Source organism: Callithrix jacchus, chromosome X, assembly GCF_049354715.1.
Source record: "Callithrix jacchus isolate 240 chromosome X, calJac240_pri, whole genome shotgun sequence".
NCBI classification, from domain to species: domain Eukaryota; kingdom Metazoa; phylum Chordata; class Mammalia; order Primates; family Cebidae; genus Callithrix; species Callithrix jacchus.
The window spans coordinates 28,302,176-28,320,426 of NC_133524.1; the positions used below are offsets into that span (position 1 = coordinate 28,302,176).

General features: G+C 37.9%; 1 protein-coding gene across 1 annotated transcript; it reads right to left on the reverse strand.

Moving 5' to 3' along the window:
• Window positions 1–2,921: 2,921 nt before the first annotated feature.
• On the reverse strand, window positions 2,922–5,921 carry PPP4R3C (protein phosphatase 4 regulatory subunit 3C). Its single transcript, XM_002762741.6, has one exon. It carries the CDS (start codon window positions 5,877–5,879, stop codon window positions 3,546–3,548), a length of 2,334 nt encoding a protein of 777 aa, XP_002762787.1. The 5' UTR covers window positions 5,880–5,921; the 3' UTR covers window positions 2,922–3,545.
• Between the last annotated feature and the right edge of the window lie 12,330 nt (window positions 5,922–18,251).

Sequence of the window (18,251 nt, forward strand, 5' to 3'; positions counted from 1 at the left end):
TTCTAGATGAAAGGTTTGGGTGAGTGTAGAATATGATTGAAAAAAAAATCAAAGTTATAGTTACCAGAATGGTAGATTCAGGTATTGTGGAGATAGAGAAAGAGCAACAATTTAGCACCTAAGGTTGTACAGAAAAAGGAAGGGCATTAATGATCTTCGTCTATCAGGACTGCCTCAGGAGCCTTCCTCCCCAAGGAAAACATTCTGGTGCAGCTTTCCCAAACAGTTGCAAGGACCTTCAATTTAACTGTCTGCTGGGCTGGCCACTTGCAGCCAGATAAGTCTAACCGCCTTTCCCCTTTACCTTATAGAGAGGTCTGTCAGAAACAACAGGAGATGATCCCAGCTCCTGCACACATACACATGTGCACATGCATGCCTCTTGATGTCAACCTCACCTTTGTTCTCAATCCTTCCTTGGAACAGACGAATGTCATGCCCCCAAGCTGAGCATGGACAAAGAGGCATATTGGGTTGACTGCACTTTAGCAAATCTCCCAAACAAGGACTAGGCTGAATTATTTTAACTGAACTGGGAACCTTAAGGTTTGCCTGCTAGCATTCTCAACTTCCTTTCCTAATCGATGTAGGTAACACTCAGGATGGGGCAACCCTACCGATTGTAAACACGTTCAAGGCACCATTTATACTCTCAGACTGTACTCCTTCGGTGAGAGCCAGGCATTAATATGGCTCTTTCCTGAAAACACTGATTTGTTCTTTAAGGGTGGTAAACTTTCAGCATTTTAACCTTTCAACACCTTAAAGAGCTTAACTCTGAGGAAACAACATCCATATCAGGGCCCTCAGCTTTGTTATTTCGTTTGCTTTAGGGAAAAGACATTTGGTCTGTTATGTAGGGATACATTCTAGTCGCCTGCTCTGCTTACTGGGGTTAAGCATGGAAGGAATAAGGCTTAGTGGCTCTTGTCACTTTTACAAATCTTCAGTTCCCTCCCCACTTCTGCTCCTACTCTTCTAATTTCAATTTCACTCTTTACTCCTGTCATCTAGCACCCATTCCTTGGTTAACATGCTAGCCATTACTCTACTCAAGTGTCTTCATTGCTATATGAGAGTATATTTTTCTTTCTACTTTGTTTTTATTTCAGTTGTGTCTCAGCAGGACACAATATACACACATAGAATTATCCTCCAACCAGGGCTGAACTCTTTAATTTTTAATTTGTTAAGTTGCTGTCAAATTGATCCAGAATATAAGATTATTAATTTATGAACATAACTTGTGATATAAGTAGTTATAGCTGGTTTGATCCCTCATCTTCTTAGAAATAATTATACTACTGCTCCTGCGCTAATGATTTTTTAAAAGCTATTTCTTGAGTGCGAAACATGTTTCAGATAATTTACATATAGTTTCTAATTTTTAAAACAAGATGGAGAAATTGTGGCTCGAGGAGAAAATAAGTAAATTGTCTAAGGTCACGGAACTGGTAGGCATCAGGGCCTGCATTACCATCAAGGGCTGTATGAATATGAAGCTTTTGCTTTATCTTTTATATCACTCTCTCCCTTTTTGTTGTTTAGAAAGTCACTAAGCCATTAAAATTACCAGAAGTCATGTGTGCAAAGCATGTGTTCAAACCTTGAAGAGTCCAGGGCACCTCTTCAAAAATGCTCACCTGGATTTTATGGTAAATACAGGGCCATTTCAAAATGTTTCTTCTTTTTGTATCATCAATAACCTACTTAAAGTTCCTTTTGAAGTTACTTCTGGAAAACTTAAAGATGAAATAAACTTCCTTGACATATTATCTTCTCACTCACCATGGCTAGAGAGACTGAACATTTTGGTTAATTTTTCACTCACTGTGTAGGCAGTAAGGATTGCTCTGCTGTTTTGTTGCCCTCTTAAATGTTCCCTTAATAGCAGGTTATGCCATCTAATGGCCAATTTGCTTTTTCACCATTTTGCTTGTCACGCTGGTTTCCCTAACATTAAGTAGCTAAGACTAGAAAAGGGCTCATAGAGGTTACACAGCTCAATAGAATGCCTGTCCTTTTCTCATCTTTTCCTTCTTCTTTCTTCAAAAACATTTTATTTTTGTATCCCATTATATTGATGTCCTCCTTCATCTTCCCTTATAAACTCACTGGGAAAAAGACAGCAAAAAATGCAAATATTCTTTTATTTCCCTACAGTGTTAATTTTTAAAATGGCAGATTAAAACTAGCTGATAGAAGAATAAAGAGAAATAACATCAAAACAGAAATTTTTCTGAGGTGGGAGGATCACTTAAGGCCAGGAATTTGAGGACCAGCTGGGCAACATATTGAGACCCCATCTATACAAAAAATTCAAACTTTACCTAGGCACATTCTAGGAAGTAGAAAGCACTCTGTTCTACTCACTCCCAAGATCGTAGCGAAAATTTTGCAACTACTACTGGACTGATGCTTGCCATCTCTTACCTAAAATAGTTATATTAGGCTGGGCATGGTGGTTCGTGCCTGTAATCCAAGCACTTTGGGATGCCGAGGTGTGGGGAATCACTTGAGGTCAGGAGTTCGAAACCAGCCTGGCCAACATGGCAAAACCCAGTATCCACAAAAAATACAAAAATTAGCTGGGCATGGTGGTGCATGCCTGTAGTCCGAGCTATGTGGGAGGCTGAGGCAGGAGGATTGCTTGAACCCAGAGGGCAGAGGTTCACTGCACTCCAGCCTCGATGACAGAGTGAGACTCCATCTAAAAAAAAAGTTACATTAACAACTGCATAGACACCAGAAGAATGCCATTGACCACAGAGGCCAAGTTTGGACTAATACAGCTACAAGCCAATGAACTCCAAGATGCCAACCCAGGGAAGCTAGGAAACGACAAGGAAGGATGCTATCCAGTGTCTCAGAGCAGTCATGGCTTTGCTGACACCTTGATTTTGGACTTCTAGTCTCCCGAACTGTGAGAGAATATATTTCTATTGTTTTAATAAAAACAAATAACTCCACATTGTAAATTCAGCTTGTTTTTTTAATTAATGTAAGCTCATTCTGAAAGCTACATCCTTACAATTACTTATAAGCTGAAATTTTGTTATATCTTTACAGAATTGTCTGAACAGATTGTTTTTACAGTTAACTTTGTTTTTCATATAAACACAAAATTTTGTGTTAAAAAAGGTAACTGAAGGAAAGAATACCATAGCTAGAACCATTATACAAGTAATGTAGGCTTTTCAACTGAACTATTACCACTGTTTTTAATAATATACCTCCAGAACAAAATTACATTAATATTATTTTATCAACCTGGTTCTTCCCCACTCCAAACTAAGACTTTCCTCTCCAGAGACGGTTTCCAAATCATGCCCCAAATTAAGACTTTCTTGCTTAAGTTTATCACCCAGGTGTTCATTACTATTTTTCTAAAGATTATGAGCAATTTTGTTTTTATAGAATTAAACCTTCTTAACTTATCATATTTGTAATTTATCATTATAAGTTCACATGTAGAAGTTTGTGGAATCAGTCTTCTTAACTCACTGATGTTTATAGAATTATGTTGAGGGTCCCCTATACAGATTTTAGGAGCAAGGATGAGGTTTCTTCTTGGGGGATGTTTCATCTTCTTCATCTTCTTTTTCTTTTTCATCATCTGGATGATCCACTGAACAAACCACAGTGTTATCACCTGGGCTACTTGTTCCAATAGCAGCACAAGCAGAATAAGATGAAGAGAAACTGAAATCACCAGAAGATTTTCTTTTAGGAGAGTCTATCATGTCTTCATGTTCTTGGGTTCTTTTGGTCTCCATAAATTCATCATCATCTTCCAGTGGTGGCATATCTGCTTCTTCTGCATCTTCTGTAAAACACACTTCTTTCACCTCCATTTCTTCTTTGGTGCCTCTGAAAACTACTATATTTTGCAGTACAAAATGTAAATTCTTTCGTATTTCACTTTGTCTGTATCTCTCTTGTTCATAGTTAATCTTCAACCCTTTGAATGTTTGAACATATGTAATCGACTCAAGTGTGTTATAAAACTTTTCAACTATATGTGAAACAAGAGACTTGATATTTTCCACTCTTATGTATTCAAATAGCTCAAGAATAGCTGAATTCAACATATTGTACCGAGTGCCATTATCTAGAAGAGCATTTACAACTGGCCCAAAAAGATTTCCCTTGATGATGTAACAATTATAAACTTCATCTTTAAGGCCAATTATCCTTCTCATAAAGCGAAGAGCACACAAAATCAGGTGAGTATGCTTTGATTTCATCAAGATCAAGGCTTTTCTTAGCAAGTCTTTGTTCAAGATGTACTTTCTCATGTTGTATGTGTGATGTTCTACACAAAATGTAAGTAGCTCTAATATCAAAGCAAGCAGCTGTGCTGTTTGATTATTATTAGGGCAATTTTTGGTTTTGTCATATCCAAACATATCATCCTCCTCACAGTTGTGTTTTGAGGTGGCAGCTAAAAGTGGTGTTACAAATTCATGCATGCAACGTTTGTAGAAGAGATGTAGAAATTTACTTCTTTTAGTTTTCTCAGGTGTTGACAACATGTTGCTTGGATCAAGTAGAGTACGGAGAACTGCCATCAAATGAACAGCACCTCCTAACTCAGGATCAGTATCACAGATCATTTGTTTAATTATTACATTAATGAAAAGGTCATTATCATTGCACATGTGGAATTCTGAAATTATAAATTCTCGGATCATGGATGGACTGTACTCCACTAGATAAGCACATATATCTGCAGCAGCTGACCTTACTTGCAAATTACAACTGATCATTACGATTTTAAGAACAGGAAGAATTCCCAACTGTAGCAGCGTTTCTAATAGTTCATCCGTGATTTCAGGCTGTAATGCCTGAGAAAATGAACATAATTCCTTGAAAAATAATAGCAATTCACACCGTCTATTTTCATGTATAGTCTCATCCATCAATTGTGCCAAAGCTTCAAATAAAAATGTGTGATCTTTCTGCAGCGTGCAGACTATCTCAGCCTTGTTGTACAAAATAAATGTTGCAAGTGTAGAAAGAAACTTCTCTTCCAACATGTTTGGCACAGGCAAAAGAATGTCATAAATGTACTGTACTATGTATGTCTGATGTATCTTTTGCTTAAGTTCAGAGTTAGTCATTGGTATAACTTCCTTGAACTTTGCATTGTGGGTCAAGTAGTCCCTATGCCTTTTTGGCTGATCCAAATCAGGATCATACTCAAGGCATCCCACCACATCCATGATATACTCATCAGAAAACATTATTTCTAACAGACACCCTTCATTGAGGAGTATGATTCCCTTAATAATTTCATACAAACAGTATAAACCTTCAGTATTCTCTAGGTTTTCACAAGTGTGGAACAGTTGCAGTAGTTTTTGAATATAAGCCTCATTTTTCAACATCAGAGCCAGCCTTTCTCTATGGATAGGTGACGAGTTAACTGAGGTAACTATGTCAGCAATCTGATCAAGTGTATCGAGTTCACAGTCAGGCAGCGCAATCATATCACTAAATTCTGACATTTCACCAAATTCTTCTTCTGATTCATCTGAAACGTCCTGTGTGTTTAGGACACAAGGATTTTTACCTTGAACTTGGCAAATTTCTTCCCAAATATCCTGGCAGCCAGCTGGGTCCTGGAAATTCAGCACCAAACCACGGTTCTCAGCTTCATACCAAACAATTCGTGTCCCTTCATGTTTCCGATAGGGCCTGTCTGGCGGTATCTGTGACCGCAGGATGACTGACGCATCTGAATCCGACAGAACAAGCAGCGACATGCCCTGGAACTGCTCGTCGTAAGTGGATAAGACGTGACCGGTACCTAGAGAGATCCATTGCTCGTTTTCGTTCAGGAGATGGACGTTTACTCTGTACCGCAGGTCCTCCATGGCCTCCTCTGGCCTCGCCAAGTTACATCCGGTCTCGGCTACGCTGCCTCGTAGGTCTACGTGCCTACGGCACGCCACGCAAACTTCCGCAACTACGGTGGCCGAGACGGCACTCGTAATAGAAGATGGCAAATCAGTAATGGTTACAGGGGCGGGGCCAAAGCTCCAGAGAGTCCAGAAGGCGGCAGGGTTTCCTCTGGTTCCGTATGGAGGCCCTGTTACCTCTCACTTTTCCCCACCTCGAGCACACTGAATCTTCTTGCCATTGCACCCCAACTCCCCATCCCCTACTGTCTCTTAAAAAGTGAGTTTCAGGCGGGGCGTGGTGCACTCACACCTGTAATCCCAGCACTTTGGGAGGCTTGAGTCGAGTGGATCACATGAGGTCAGGAGCTTGAGACCAGCCTGGCCAACATGGTGAAACCCTGTCTCTACTAAAAATACAAAAATTAGCTGGACGTCATAGTGGGCGCCTGTAATCCCAGCTACTTGGGAGGCTTAGGCAGGAGAATGGCTTGAACCCAGGAGGCAGAGGATGCAATGAGCCAAGATCCAGCCTGGGGCAACAAGAGCAAAACTGTCTCAGAAAAAAAAAAAAAAAAAAAAGCGAGTTTCTTGGACTGTTTTCCATTGTCTAGAAAAGCGTTATTCTGGCAGGAAACTTGTGATTTCCCTAGAATTCTGCCCCAAAAGAATGTGCTTATTTAACAAGTACTATACTTGCTAAAAGGAGCTGCACCAATAGAAGATTAGGAAGTAGAATATGATTTTTCTTTTTTTTTTTTTTCAATTTTGATAAAATTGATTTTTCTATAAAGCGTTTTGTTCTCTGAAACATTTTCACTCATCAGGTATTTGGGAATGGAGACTTAGGAACTTGGATAAAAGAAACTTTAATCACTTGTATCCTGACAAAGTTCACATTTCATATTCTATGTCAAGAAAAGGCTGGTCCAAAAAATAAGCAGGAGCACATGACTATAGACCATTAGCAAGAATCAGAGAAATGGGATTCAGTCTTCCCAATAAGGCTTGGCATAAATCTGTATCATTCACTTAGATATCCTTTGGGAGGATTGTTTTAAGAAGGAGTTGGTTAACTCCTTTGATCTGTTTAGCTCAGCCTAAAGCTCTATATTCTAGCACAATGGGGAAAACATTTCTCCAAATTTTCCCACTCCTACAAATGAGGTAAGGACTGGGCCAAAGGAAAACTGTGAGTTGAAATTAGCCAAGAGTGAGTACTGCCCATCACAGATCAATTATTTTATTTCTTTTCTTGATAATGATTATAACATCCACAACAACTAATAATAATTGATTACTTATTATCATGAAGGTAGTAACATAAATGATCAAATCTAACAATACCTTTATGCTTATTATGTTCAAGACACTGACAAGAATGTTAGAGCTACTTTCTTACTTAGTTTACATAATGATCCAGTGATATAGGAGTATTAGCAATCATTTTAGGATAAGGAAATAAATTGGAGATGTTAAATAAATTGCCAAAGGTCATACACTAATAAGTTGAGGAACTCTGTGTTCAACATGTCTTTCTGCTTCCAAAACTGGTTTTCTTAGCCATTGAACTATGCTATCCCCTTCTTTTCTTGGCCTTCGTTACACTTTATTTCACATTTCTTCCATCTATATAATTTGTAATCAACATAAAATTATCAAGTCAAGATGAAAGTCACGCACTTCCTCCTTTAGATCCACATCTGTGTATAGCCAACTGAAAAATAGAAGCTTGGATATGGCAACTCTGTTAAATATAATTTTAATAGTAGCCAAGTTGATTTTTGATGTAGCAGCAAGTTTTGCAGTTTTCTTTTAAAATATATTTTTCCAAAACATTAACCCTGTTATTGCAAGGGAAAGCTAAGAATTGGGGCACATCAAGCACATTTGTACTTGAAGATCCTGTTTATAGCAATCACTTTATTTTACATAGCATTGGAGATGTGTGACAATTCTCAAGTGGAAAAGAAAAACTTGCATACACCTCTTCTACTGTGTGGCCTACAGTAGATTACAGTTCAAGAATATTGCTTATGACAGTACAGCTGAGGCACTTGGGGAACTGAATGCAAAATGACAATTATTTCATGGGAAAATTTAAATCAATGCTAGGAGACTGCTGGTTTAGAAGCATTTACAAATTATAAATAATATTTAAACATAAAAATTAATAAATGACATATATATAAGAATGATATATGTACTAAAATTTTTTTTCAACATGACAGAATGTGCAAATACACAATAATAATACTGATATGTTTGCTAATGGTCTAATTTTTTTCTCTGCTGTGTTTATATTGAAGTCTATCAGAATCAATTATAATACTGTCAATCCCTTGAATATGGCTTCGAGTTCCATTCTCTGAGAGGCATTCAGCACAAATCTCTGCGTTCTCACAATTTTGTCACTGGGAGTTTCCCTTAGGCCAACTAAGGTTCTTTTGTCTTAATTAGGTTAACAAAAGTCTCTACAATCTGAAAGTCTCATACTCACGTTTCTTAGTGCTATTTCTGCAGTAGTTTCTTTTAGTTCCTGTCTTTATTTGGTTTGATAAATAGAGCAATGTCCTTTTTTCTTCATCAGTTAACATTATTATTTTGTTATTTTTATAGTTGTTTTATATGGAGCAAAGTAATAAGACTGAAAAAATACCATATTCTAGGAGCTGTGTAAATCTTTTTAATGTACATTATGTACTTTTTCATTTAGTCCTCGTAAAAAGTGACCTAAGAAAGATATTATTACTATCTTACTAGAGAGGAAAAAACATAAAACTCCAAAACCGAGTCAAACATTTGGTACAAACCCCTGTAGTAAGTGATGATGCCAGAACCTGAAACCAGTCCTTTTATAGTTCCAACTCTGCACTTCGCTCTTCCTAATATGCAGTGCTCTCTCTTAGACTACATAAAATTTTACAGCAGATGTTTACAACAATGTAGTTTTTGTTCCACCTATGACTGTTATTTGGTGTTTCTTCATTTTATTATGTGAAGAAAAATATTTGAGGCCAGTTCAAAATAAAAATGAGTAGATTGAGTCCTAAGATTAAGAATTCCTCTTTTGTTTTGCATGCTTGCCCTTCTCACATTTCCTCCCTATGAATGCAGTAGGGTAGTAAGATTTAGTTCATCATGACTCTGTTCTAAAACTACTTTTACACAAGGCTCTTGTAATTCATCCATATCTTAGGACCACTAGAGTTTAAATTTTATATTTCCAGTTATTTAGAAAACATTAAAGGAATGAGTCACACATTTCTGAATTTTAGGTACAGTAAACTCATACAAAATATTTATATAGTCATGAGCCATATAAAGACATTTAGGTCAACAATGGACTGCATATATGATATTGGTCCCATAAGATTATAGTTGAAATTAAAAATTCCTATCACCTAGCTGTCATAACATTGTAGCCCAAGGCATTACCTTATCTATGTTTAGATATGTTTAGATACAGAAATATTTACCATTGTGTTGTAACTGCCTATCGTATTCAGTACAGCGACATGGTGTGCAGATGTGTACCCTAGGAGCAAAAAGCTATATCATATAGCCTAGGTGTGTAAGAGGCTATACCATCTAGGTTTGTGTAAATATGCTCTATGGCATTCACACAATGACAAAATTGCCTAAAGATGCATTTCCAAAAACATATCCCTGTCATTAAGTGACACATGACTGTATATAAAACATTTTAATGTCTAAATATTCTATCTGTAAGAGGAGAGAGCATTTCATAGTGGGAAAAGCAAAGTGATTTTTGGTTTTATGAAATGGCATTAAAATACGGTGATTCAAATGTATCTCGCCTGTAATTTTCGACTTCAAAATAATTAGTGTAAGACGTACCTACATGTTTACCACAAATTTTCTAGCTAACTTATGCTGTGGAATGTTGCCTTTTATGGCATATCTTATGGGAATATCTGAAACACAAGGCAAGCAGTGTCAACTCCATCTTTCCTGTGGCTCAGGTAAAAAATATAGAGCCATTCTCGACTTTTCCCTTTCTCTTACTCCTCACATTCAGTCTTCTAATATATATTATCTGTCTGACTTTCAAAATGTGTTCAGAATCATGCTACTCCTCATTACATTTGTTATCATTATTACTACCAGTGTCAAAGCCACCATCATCTCTAATTTGCAAATTGTAATAGTCTCTTCTCTTGGTTTCTTCCTTTTCCCTATACTAGTGTATTTTGAATGCAGTAGCCAGAAAGGATTCATTTAAAACATAAATCACATTCTCCCACTTCTTTGCTAAAAATTAATGTTTCTACCTTAGAATAAAAGCCAACATTCTAACTATCGTCTATCCATCACAATAAGATCTGCCCCCCTTGATCTACTTGAGCTCTTCACCTAGTAGTCTCTTTCTTCCTTATTCTGCCCCAGCCACACTAGCCACCATCCTATGTCTGAAGTACATTGGGCACACTTGCCTCAGGACCTTTGTATCTGTCCTTCTTTCTGCCTGGAACACTCTATTTCCCAGTATCTACGTAAATAACACCCTCATTTTCTTAAAAAATTATTCAAATGTTCTTGTTTTTATAGTGACACCTTCCCTAACTCCCTCTTTAAAATGGCAGAGGCCTTCCATTCCAACTCACTTATCACTTTTCTTCAATGTATATTTTCTCCACAGCACTTAGCATCATGTGATCATTTTGAACTTCATTTATTCTGTTTTCTGAAACCAGACTATCAACTGCATGAAGGCTATCATTTTCTTATTTTGCACACTGCTGTGTCCCTAGCATCTACCACAGGCATGGTGCACATAGTTTCTCAACAATTATTTGAAGTATAAATGCATGAATAAATAAACATTATTTATAGGATAATTTCCAATAACCCATTTATTTATTCCACAAATAGTCATTGAGAAACCCCTATGGCCAGGCCATATACTAGGCACTGGGTATGAAACATTGCTCAGCACTCTTATGGAATAGATAGACAGTCTTATCAGGAGAGATTTTTAATTTACAAAATACATTTTTGTCATTTCTTCTGATACCTAAATTCCATCTTTTTTGATAGTTTTCTTTTTATGGATGGTGACCCAGGAAACAATACTTTCCTTTTCTATACTTTTAGTTGCATGTTTTCCTCTATGTTCTGTCAAATATTCCTTCCCCAACACTGAGTGAAATCTCAGGTAGAAACTTCAGCTTTTCCATCTACTCTCAAGTGTTGAAAGAACCCTTATTTTCTAGTATCAAAATGTTCAACCCATTTCAAGCTTCTGTTTGACCAAATCAAGTTCATGGACAAGACCAGAATCGAGAGATGGAAAAGTATGTTCCACCTAGTCAGGGAAATCATAGAAAAGTTGTATAACAAAATGTATGGGTAGATGGAAGAGTGAAGAATTGGGAACAATGATGTATTCTTTCATAAGCCTGGACAAGTACAACCAAGAACTTCCCTGGGCAACAAGAGATGTATGATTACCCTATATAGAGCATTAGAATGTGCGGACACTTAAAATCTTCATTTATTCTCAGGTGAAAAACATCATCCTGTTAGGTGTGCATTGCAGCAGTACTAGCTATTGTTTTCCCAGTGTCTCAGAGGTAAGAATCACTTAAGTATTTTCTTGAATCCATAGGCAGTTTCTGTTAGCACTAGTACATTCTCAGTACTAGTTGTATGCATGGCTTCCTTGGAAGATCCAAAATCTATTGCTCACACCTCATGAATTAAGGAGAGGAAAGAAAAAGGGGAAAATGTTCTTTTAACCTCATGTAAATTTCAGGTGCTGTCAATGCCATGTTCTCTCTTTTTTCTTCTGTTCAAATAGTTACTTCTAGACTCATTTCCAGTTTAGTTTTAAATTCTGTAATTCATAGACCCTTTCTTCTCTATTTGAATAGACTGTGTTACTTTCTTTTCCTACCTTGATCATCAAGAATAACATTAGCTCTCTGCTTACTAATTACCGTACAGCCATGTTGTATAAGTACTAGTAAGGAGCATAATTTGGAGTTAAAAATACTCAAGCTTTGCCTAGAGATAGAATCATCTTCATTACTTCAGTATAGTTTAAGTTATATTTATGTCATAAGTATACATTTTCATTTTATAGGGTGCAGTTTATTTCATCTTAACATTTATGCCTAAATTCAATTAATATTTAAAGGGGTGCCTTGAATATATTTGATATATGATGAGAAAATTGAATTGAGTCAGAAACAGAAACAAAAATTTCATGATAAATGGGGGAATTCTTAGTCTTGATATTGGACACGTTACTACTTGTGTGAAGATCTAGTTCATTCTTCCTGAAAAACTATCTTTTGTGTTTTGTTACTGCTTGCTGACCTGCTATCACTTCCTTCCCTCCTTCCTTCATTCCTCTTTCTTTTCTTTTCCTTGCTTTCTTTTTCTTTCTCTCTCTTTCTTTCTTTATCTTCCATTCCCTTCCCTCCCTCCCTTCCTTCCCTTTTCCTTCTTTCCTTCCTTCCTTCCCTCCTTCCCTCCCTCCCTCCCTCCCTCCCTCCCTCCCTCCCTCCCTCCCTCCCTCCCTCCTTCCTTCCTTCCTTCCTTCCTTCCTTCCTTCCTTCCTTCCTTCCTTCCTTCCTTCCTTCCTTCCTTCCTTCCTCCTTTTGACAGAGTTTGTTGCCCAGGCTAGAGAGCAATGGCTCAATCTTGGCTCACTGCAACCTCTGCCTCCTGGGTTCAAGCAATTTTCCTGCCCCCGCCTTCCAAGTAGCTGGAATTACAGGCATGTACCACCACACCCGGCTAATTTTTTAATTTTAGTAGAGACTGGGTTTCACCATGTTGGCCAGGCTGACCTCGAACTCCTGAACTCAGGTGATCCACCTGCCTCGGCATCCCAAAGTGCTGGGATTACAGGCATGAGCCACTGTGCCTGGCCTGATCTACTATCATTTTCTTAAGCCGGAGGGCTGACATGGTGTAAGAATGAATTTTTGAATTACACATGAAAATCATTCAGTAAAATAAATCACACATTTGTTTACAATTAATTAAAATTATAATTTTTACAGCTTCTAATATGAGGGGTTTATCAAATATGTAGGTGTGAATGAATGTTCTCTGAAAGAGAATTTAGAGGGAAGAGACTTTATTCCAAAGAACAGCTTGCAAACCAGGGAGATAAGGCCTTCAATGTAAAATGAAAGTGCATTCTAGAAAACAAAGGGAGGATTTGGCTTTCATAGAGAAAGTTTGCACCCAGGTTCCTCTTCAGGACCTTTATGCAAATGAAAGATTCAAACTTGCTTAGTTCTGATTGATTGATGCCTGCTGAGCTCTGATTGTTCAATGCTTGCTGAGTTTGATCGGTTGATGCAGGCCATATACTATTGGTAGGTTCAGGCCATGTTAACATAAACAGTCAGCTATGAAAGTCCCAAAGTTAAAGAGATGTGTGGGTTTTCTGGGAATTTAGAAAGTATGTGTGGGTTCTATAGTGAGCAAATGGCCACTTGGCTCTATTTTAAAGTTAGGACTAGTTAGCCACTCAGGATTCCTCTTGATAGATTGGCTCTTTCAGGTCCATATAGGTGATATGTACAATATCATGTAAAACAAAGGTAAAAGTTCTTAGTACTCACATATATTGCATGACCTTTAAAGTACAATGACTGTATTGGTTCCCTATGTTTTGGATGGCCCTTAGGCATTATCATAAAATGTGACCTTATAAAGTGAATTTTAATGAAGCTTTAAAAATGACTGTATTTGTGGCCTTGTTTCTTCGATTGGTTAGTTGATTACTGAGAGTAGGTAGAGCTGGGTAGTTGTGGTTTAGTCATCCGATGTCATTAACACCACATTCCCTGCTTGTGCAACCAAAAATATCTTCAATCAGGGCCAAATATCCCCTGGGTGAAGGGGGCAAAATCACAGTTGGTTGAGAATGACTACTAGTAATAATTTTCAGTTCTTATCATCTACTAAGTTTTTAAAATGCAAAAAGTTCTCAAAACACCAATTGTATGGTCTTCTTTTCATGTCTGATCCAGCAAAACCAGCTTATTTGAATTTTTGTGGTTCAATATTTCTATTAATCAGGATTTCTGCATATTTATAGTAATATAATACGTGACATTTATCATCAGGCCCTTCTCCAGAAAAAGAATTAAGAAGGGAATTTCTTGTTTTAGCAATCCACTTTTGTTTTCCTGCAGTCCTTTCCCACAGCACCCAGAATTTGCATACTCCTTTCTATAAATCCACACTCTTTAGCATTCTACCAGGCCCCACCTCCTCACCCCATTCCCTACCTTTCTCCTGGCACCTTGTTCTAGCTCACTGTCCTTCTGGCATATCTTTTTCCCCTCTAAGGGTTGCTGACCAGAACTCCATGCCCCTCTATTTCTATATCCTCTTCCTCATCGTTCACATTGCATTTAAAAAATCAGTCCTTCAAAAATTCTTTGCCCACAAAATCTGAGGCAGCAACCCCTTCTCCTCACACTCTAACATTACCCTATTTCAGTTTCTCAATAGAACTTTCTCAGTCTAAAGTTACTACATCATTTGTTTACTTTTGTTGTCTTACTCTGCTCTCATCCCGCTCCCCCATCCCAACAAAGACAGACTGGTCTTGGCCCATCTTCTCTTTTTCTGTATTGCATTATCTAGGAGACAATAGGTGTTCAGTGACTATTATGAATGAATGCATCAAAGAATGTGTAAAAATCACTTTTTCCATTATGGTGGAAATTTTTCATTATAAAAAGAATTAAATTATTCCTCATAATATTAAAATTTATCAACTTAGTATCTGATTTCATTAACCAGTTTTTTCAGTTTCTTTCCTAAACTTCTTTCTGGATGAGGATAAGGAGGCTAATAAACTTGTCTGAATTTCCACAGTCAGTAAATATTCTAAGCTTAGATTTGAACCCTGATAGTCAGGCTCAAGAACATATGTATGTGAGCTCTTTGTTACAAGGCACTGTATTTGTGGCCTTGTTTCTTCAATTGGCTAGTTGATTACTGAGAGTAGGTAGAGCAGGGTAGTTGTGGTTTAGTCACCAGATGTCATTAACACCACATTCCCTGCTTGTGCAACCAAAAATATCTTCAATCAGGGCCAAATATTTTTTCCCTTCTCTTTAAATAAGTACAGAAGCTACATTATATGTATACATTACAAAATCATCAACTTAGAATCCTAAGCATTTGGACAGACAAATGTATGTCTCCATATATCTCTTCTTATCCCTCGTGCCCCTCGTTTTCTTAATAGTACACAGAGGACAGTTAGATATGAAGTGCTCCTACTTCACCATCTCTCTCACTTAAAGTATTTACCCTCAAAGTATAAATATTCTCTTTTTAAAAATTTTACTGTAAGTTCTGAGATACATGTGCAGAATGTTCAGGTTTGTTACATAGGTAAATGTGTGCCATGGTGGATTGCTGCACCTATCAAACTATAACCTAGGTATTAACCCCACAAGCACTAGCTATCTGTCCTGATGGGCTCCCTTCCATTGCACCGACAGGCCCCAGGGTGTGTTGTTCCCCTCCCTGTGTCCATGTTTTTCTCATTGTTCAGCTCCCACTTATGAGTGAGAACATGCAGTGTTTGGTTTCTGTTCTTGTGTTAGTTTGCTGAGGAAGATGGCTTCCAGCTTCATCTATGTCCCTGCAAAGGACATGATCTCATTCCTTTTTATGGCTGTATAGTATTCCATGACATATAGGTACCACATTTTCTTTATCCAGTCTATCATTAATGGGCATTTTAGTCACTATGTTTGCTTTAAATAGAGGTAAACTAACTTTGAATTTCATTCTCCTTTTTTTCTCATGCCTCTGATTGTGATAAGCTTCATTTGAAGCATTAGTTTTACAGTTGTGTGCTACTTTAATTTACCTTCAGTACTATCTTGTCCTTTCACTTTTTGCAACATTTTTTCTTTTTCCTACTCTGTACTCATAAGAAGTCTTTGTAGACATATCTTTCATAGCAATTTGTTCCTTGCATTCATTAATAGGGTTATTCTCTGTGATAATTACATTATGGAGCATATCAGTTTATTCATTCATAGGATATCACTTCTAATGCAGTTGTCTGTGAAAAACCATTTCTAAAAATTTTTATTTGCTATTATCTAATTGATAACTTTGCTCTTACTCTCACACATATAAGCAAATGCCATCCACAGCTATAACTGGATTGCCTAAGCTGGTTTTATGATCCTGAACAGTTACTCTTATTGCTTTAATTTTAAAGACCTCCAGGTACAAAGATGTAACAACTTCCATAAATGATATTTATTTTCTAATATCCTTTAACTTACATCAGTGAGACTTTTTTTTGCCTTTTATTTCAAATAAACCTTACTGTTTTACTTTTTTCCTGTTATCTTTTCAATGGTAGAGTCAGAGAATGAGAGTCTTTCATCTGGAGTTAAGTGCCCATCTTTCCAGGCCAATCATATCTGACCTTACCTTGGCATTTGTAATTTCCTTAGTAACTGACTATTAATCTGCCTTTTTGGGGTTGCAGTTTTTAATCTTCACAACAACTAAGTTTAGTTGCATATCTACAAGAGAAATATTCTAATATACAGTAGTTCTAAATCTATTTACAGAAACCCCTTATTATCCTAAAATTATACATATTTAATTATCCAATCTCAATGTCATGTGTACTTATGTTGCCTTCAGCAATATTAGCCTGCTTTTCACTTTAATTCAACAATGGAAATAAGAGAGAAAGAATATGCCTTTTTTGCAATATTCTTGAGGTCGCTCTGGGCGTATACTTACGAGAGTCTTTGCCATTTATTAAGAATAAGTAGCAAAGGAAAGCAAAGAAAAATGATAAGGCATATCCATTCCCTAGGGCTCTAATGTTCAGGCTCAATTGGTGTCCCGAGGGTATTTTAACACCTAAGTCCTCTGACTATAAATGTGTCCCTTGGGTATTTTAAGTTATTTCAGGGAAGTGTCAGTTGCTCATTGTATAAGAAGCAATTATCCCCAAGCAGAAAATAGTTCAAAGAAAGAAAGAACGAAGCCTAGTTAGTGACACAAGGGACTGAAAGAAAAAAGCTTACAAGGAAATGAAAATTTAAAAGTACATTGAAAAAAGTACAATGATATATATTTACTATTTATTTTATATTCAAAAGATAAATATAGATATAGTGGCATATAACTATATTCATCTATAACTACATTTGCATCCATATTTTTATCCCACCCACATATGCATACATATCCAGATCCACATTTCTGTCCTTATCTGTGTCTGTGAGAGGATGTGTTGCAGAAAATTTTACCTGATAAAAACCCAAGGAGCCCTCTTTCTTTGTATATCGTCCCATGTATGTGGACAGTTGCAAAGGCATACTTGGAGTCAGTGTAAATACGGACCGTTTTGCTGTCTGAGCGGCACAGGGCCTGAATGAGGGCCTGTAATTCCACCAGTTGTGCTGACTAGCCTCTGGGCAAGGGGGCTGCCTCAACCACTTCAGTGGCAGTGGTGACTGCATACCCTGCATACTTCTCCTCATTATGGACATAGCTGCTTCTGTCTGTGAAGAAATTTAAGTCTGCCTTAGGGAGGGGACAGTCCTTGAGGTCTGGCTGACTAGCAAAGACCTCATCTACCACCACCTCACAGTCGTGGCCCGGGGCTCCCTCTTCCGTAGTTAGAAATGTGGCTGGGTTGAGGCCATGCATGGTTTCAAGGGTGACTCGTGGGTTTTCATGGAGTAGCCCTTGGTAGTGGGTTAAATGGGCATTTGAGAGCCACCAGTGCCCCTGACTTCTCTCCTCTCTCTTTTTCTTTCTCTCTCCTCTCTCTCTTCTTCTCTCTCTCTTCTCTGTTTCTGTCTCTCTTCTCTCTCTCTTTCTCTCTTCTCTCTCTCTGCCAAGGTCCAATAGTCTGGGTGAGGACCCCAAGTGCTGTTTTGTTTCTCTCCTAAATGAACAAATTGAATTCTCGGGTGACATCTGGAAGTCCTAGTGCGGGGGCACTCTGGAGCGGTGCCTTGATTTCCCAGAAAGCCATGTCTTGGCTATCACCCCACTCAAAGGGTCTATCTTCCAGCCCAGTTAGGACCCCATAGGGGGGCCTTGCTATATCCGAGAAGCCAGGAATCTATATGCAGCAGAAGCCTGCCACCCCGAGAAAATCCTGGAGTTTCTTCTTGGTGTTGGGAGTGGGCATGGAGAAAATCACCCTTTTTCTCTCTGGTCCCAGGGACTGGTGTCCTATGGTGATGATGAACCCCAGGTTCATCACCTGTCTGCAGATTTGGGTCTTAGCCATCCCTGAGGGTTTTGTCTCTGCCCAGACTGTAGGGAAGGCATCCAGGAGTTCTGGTA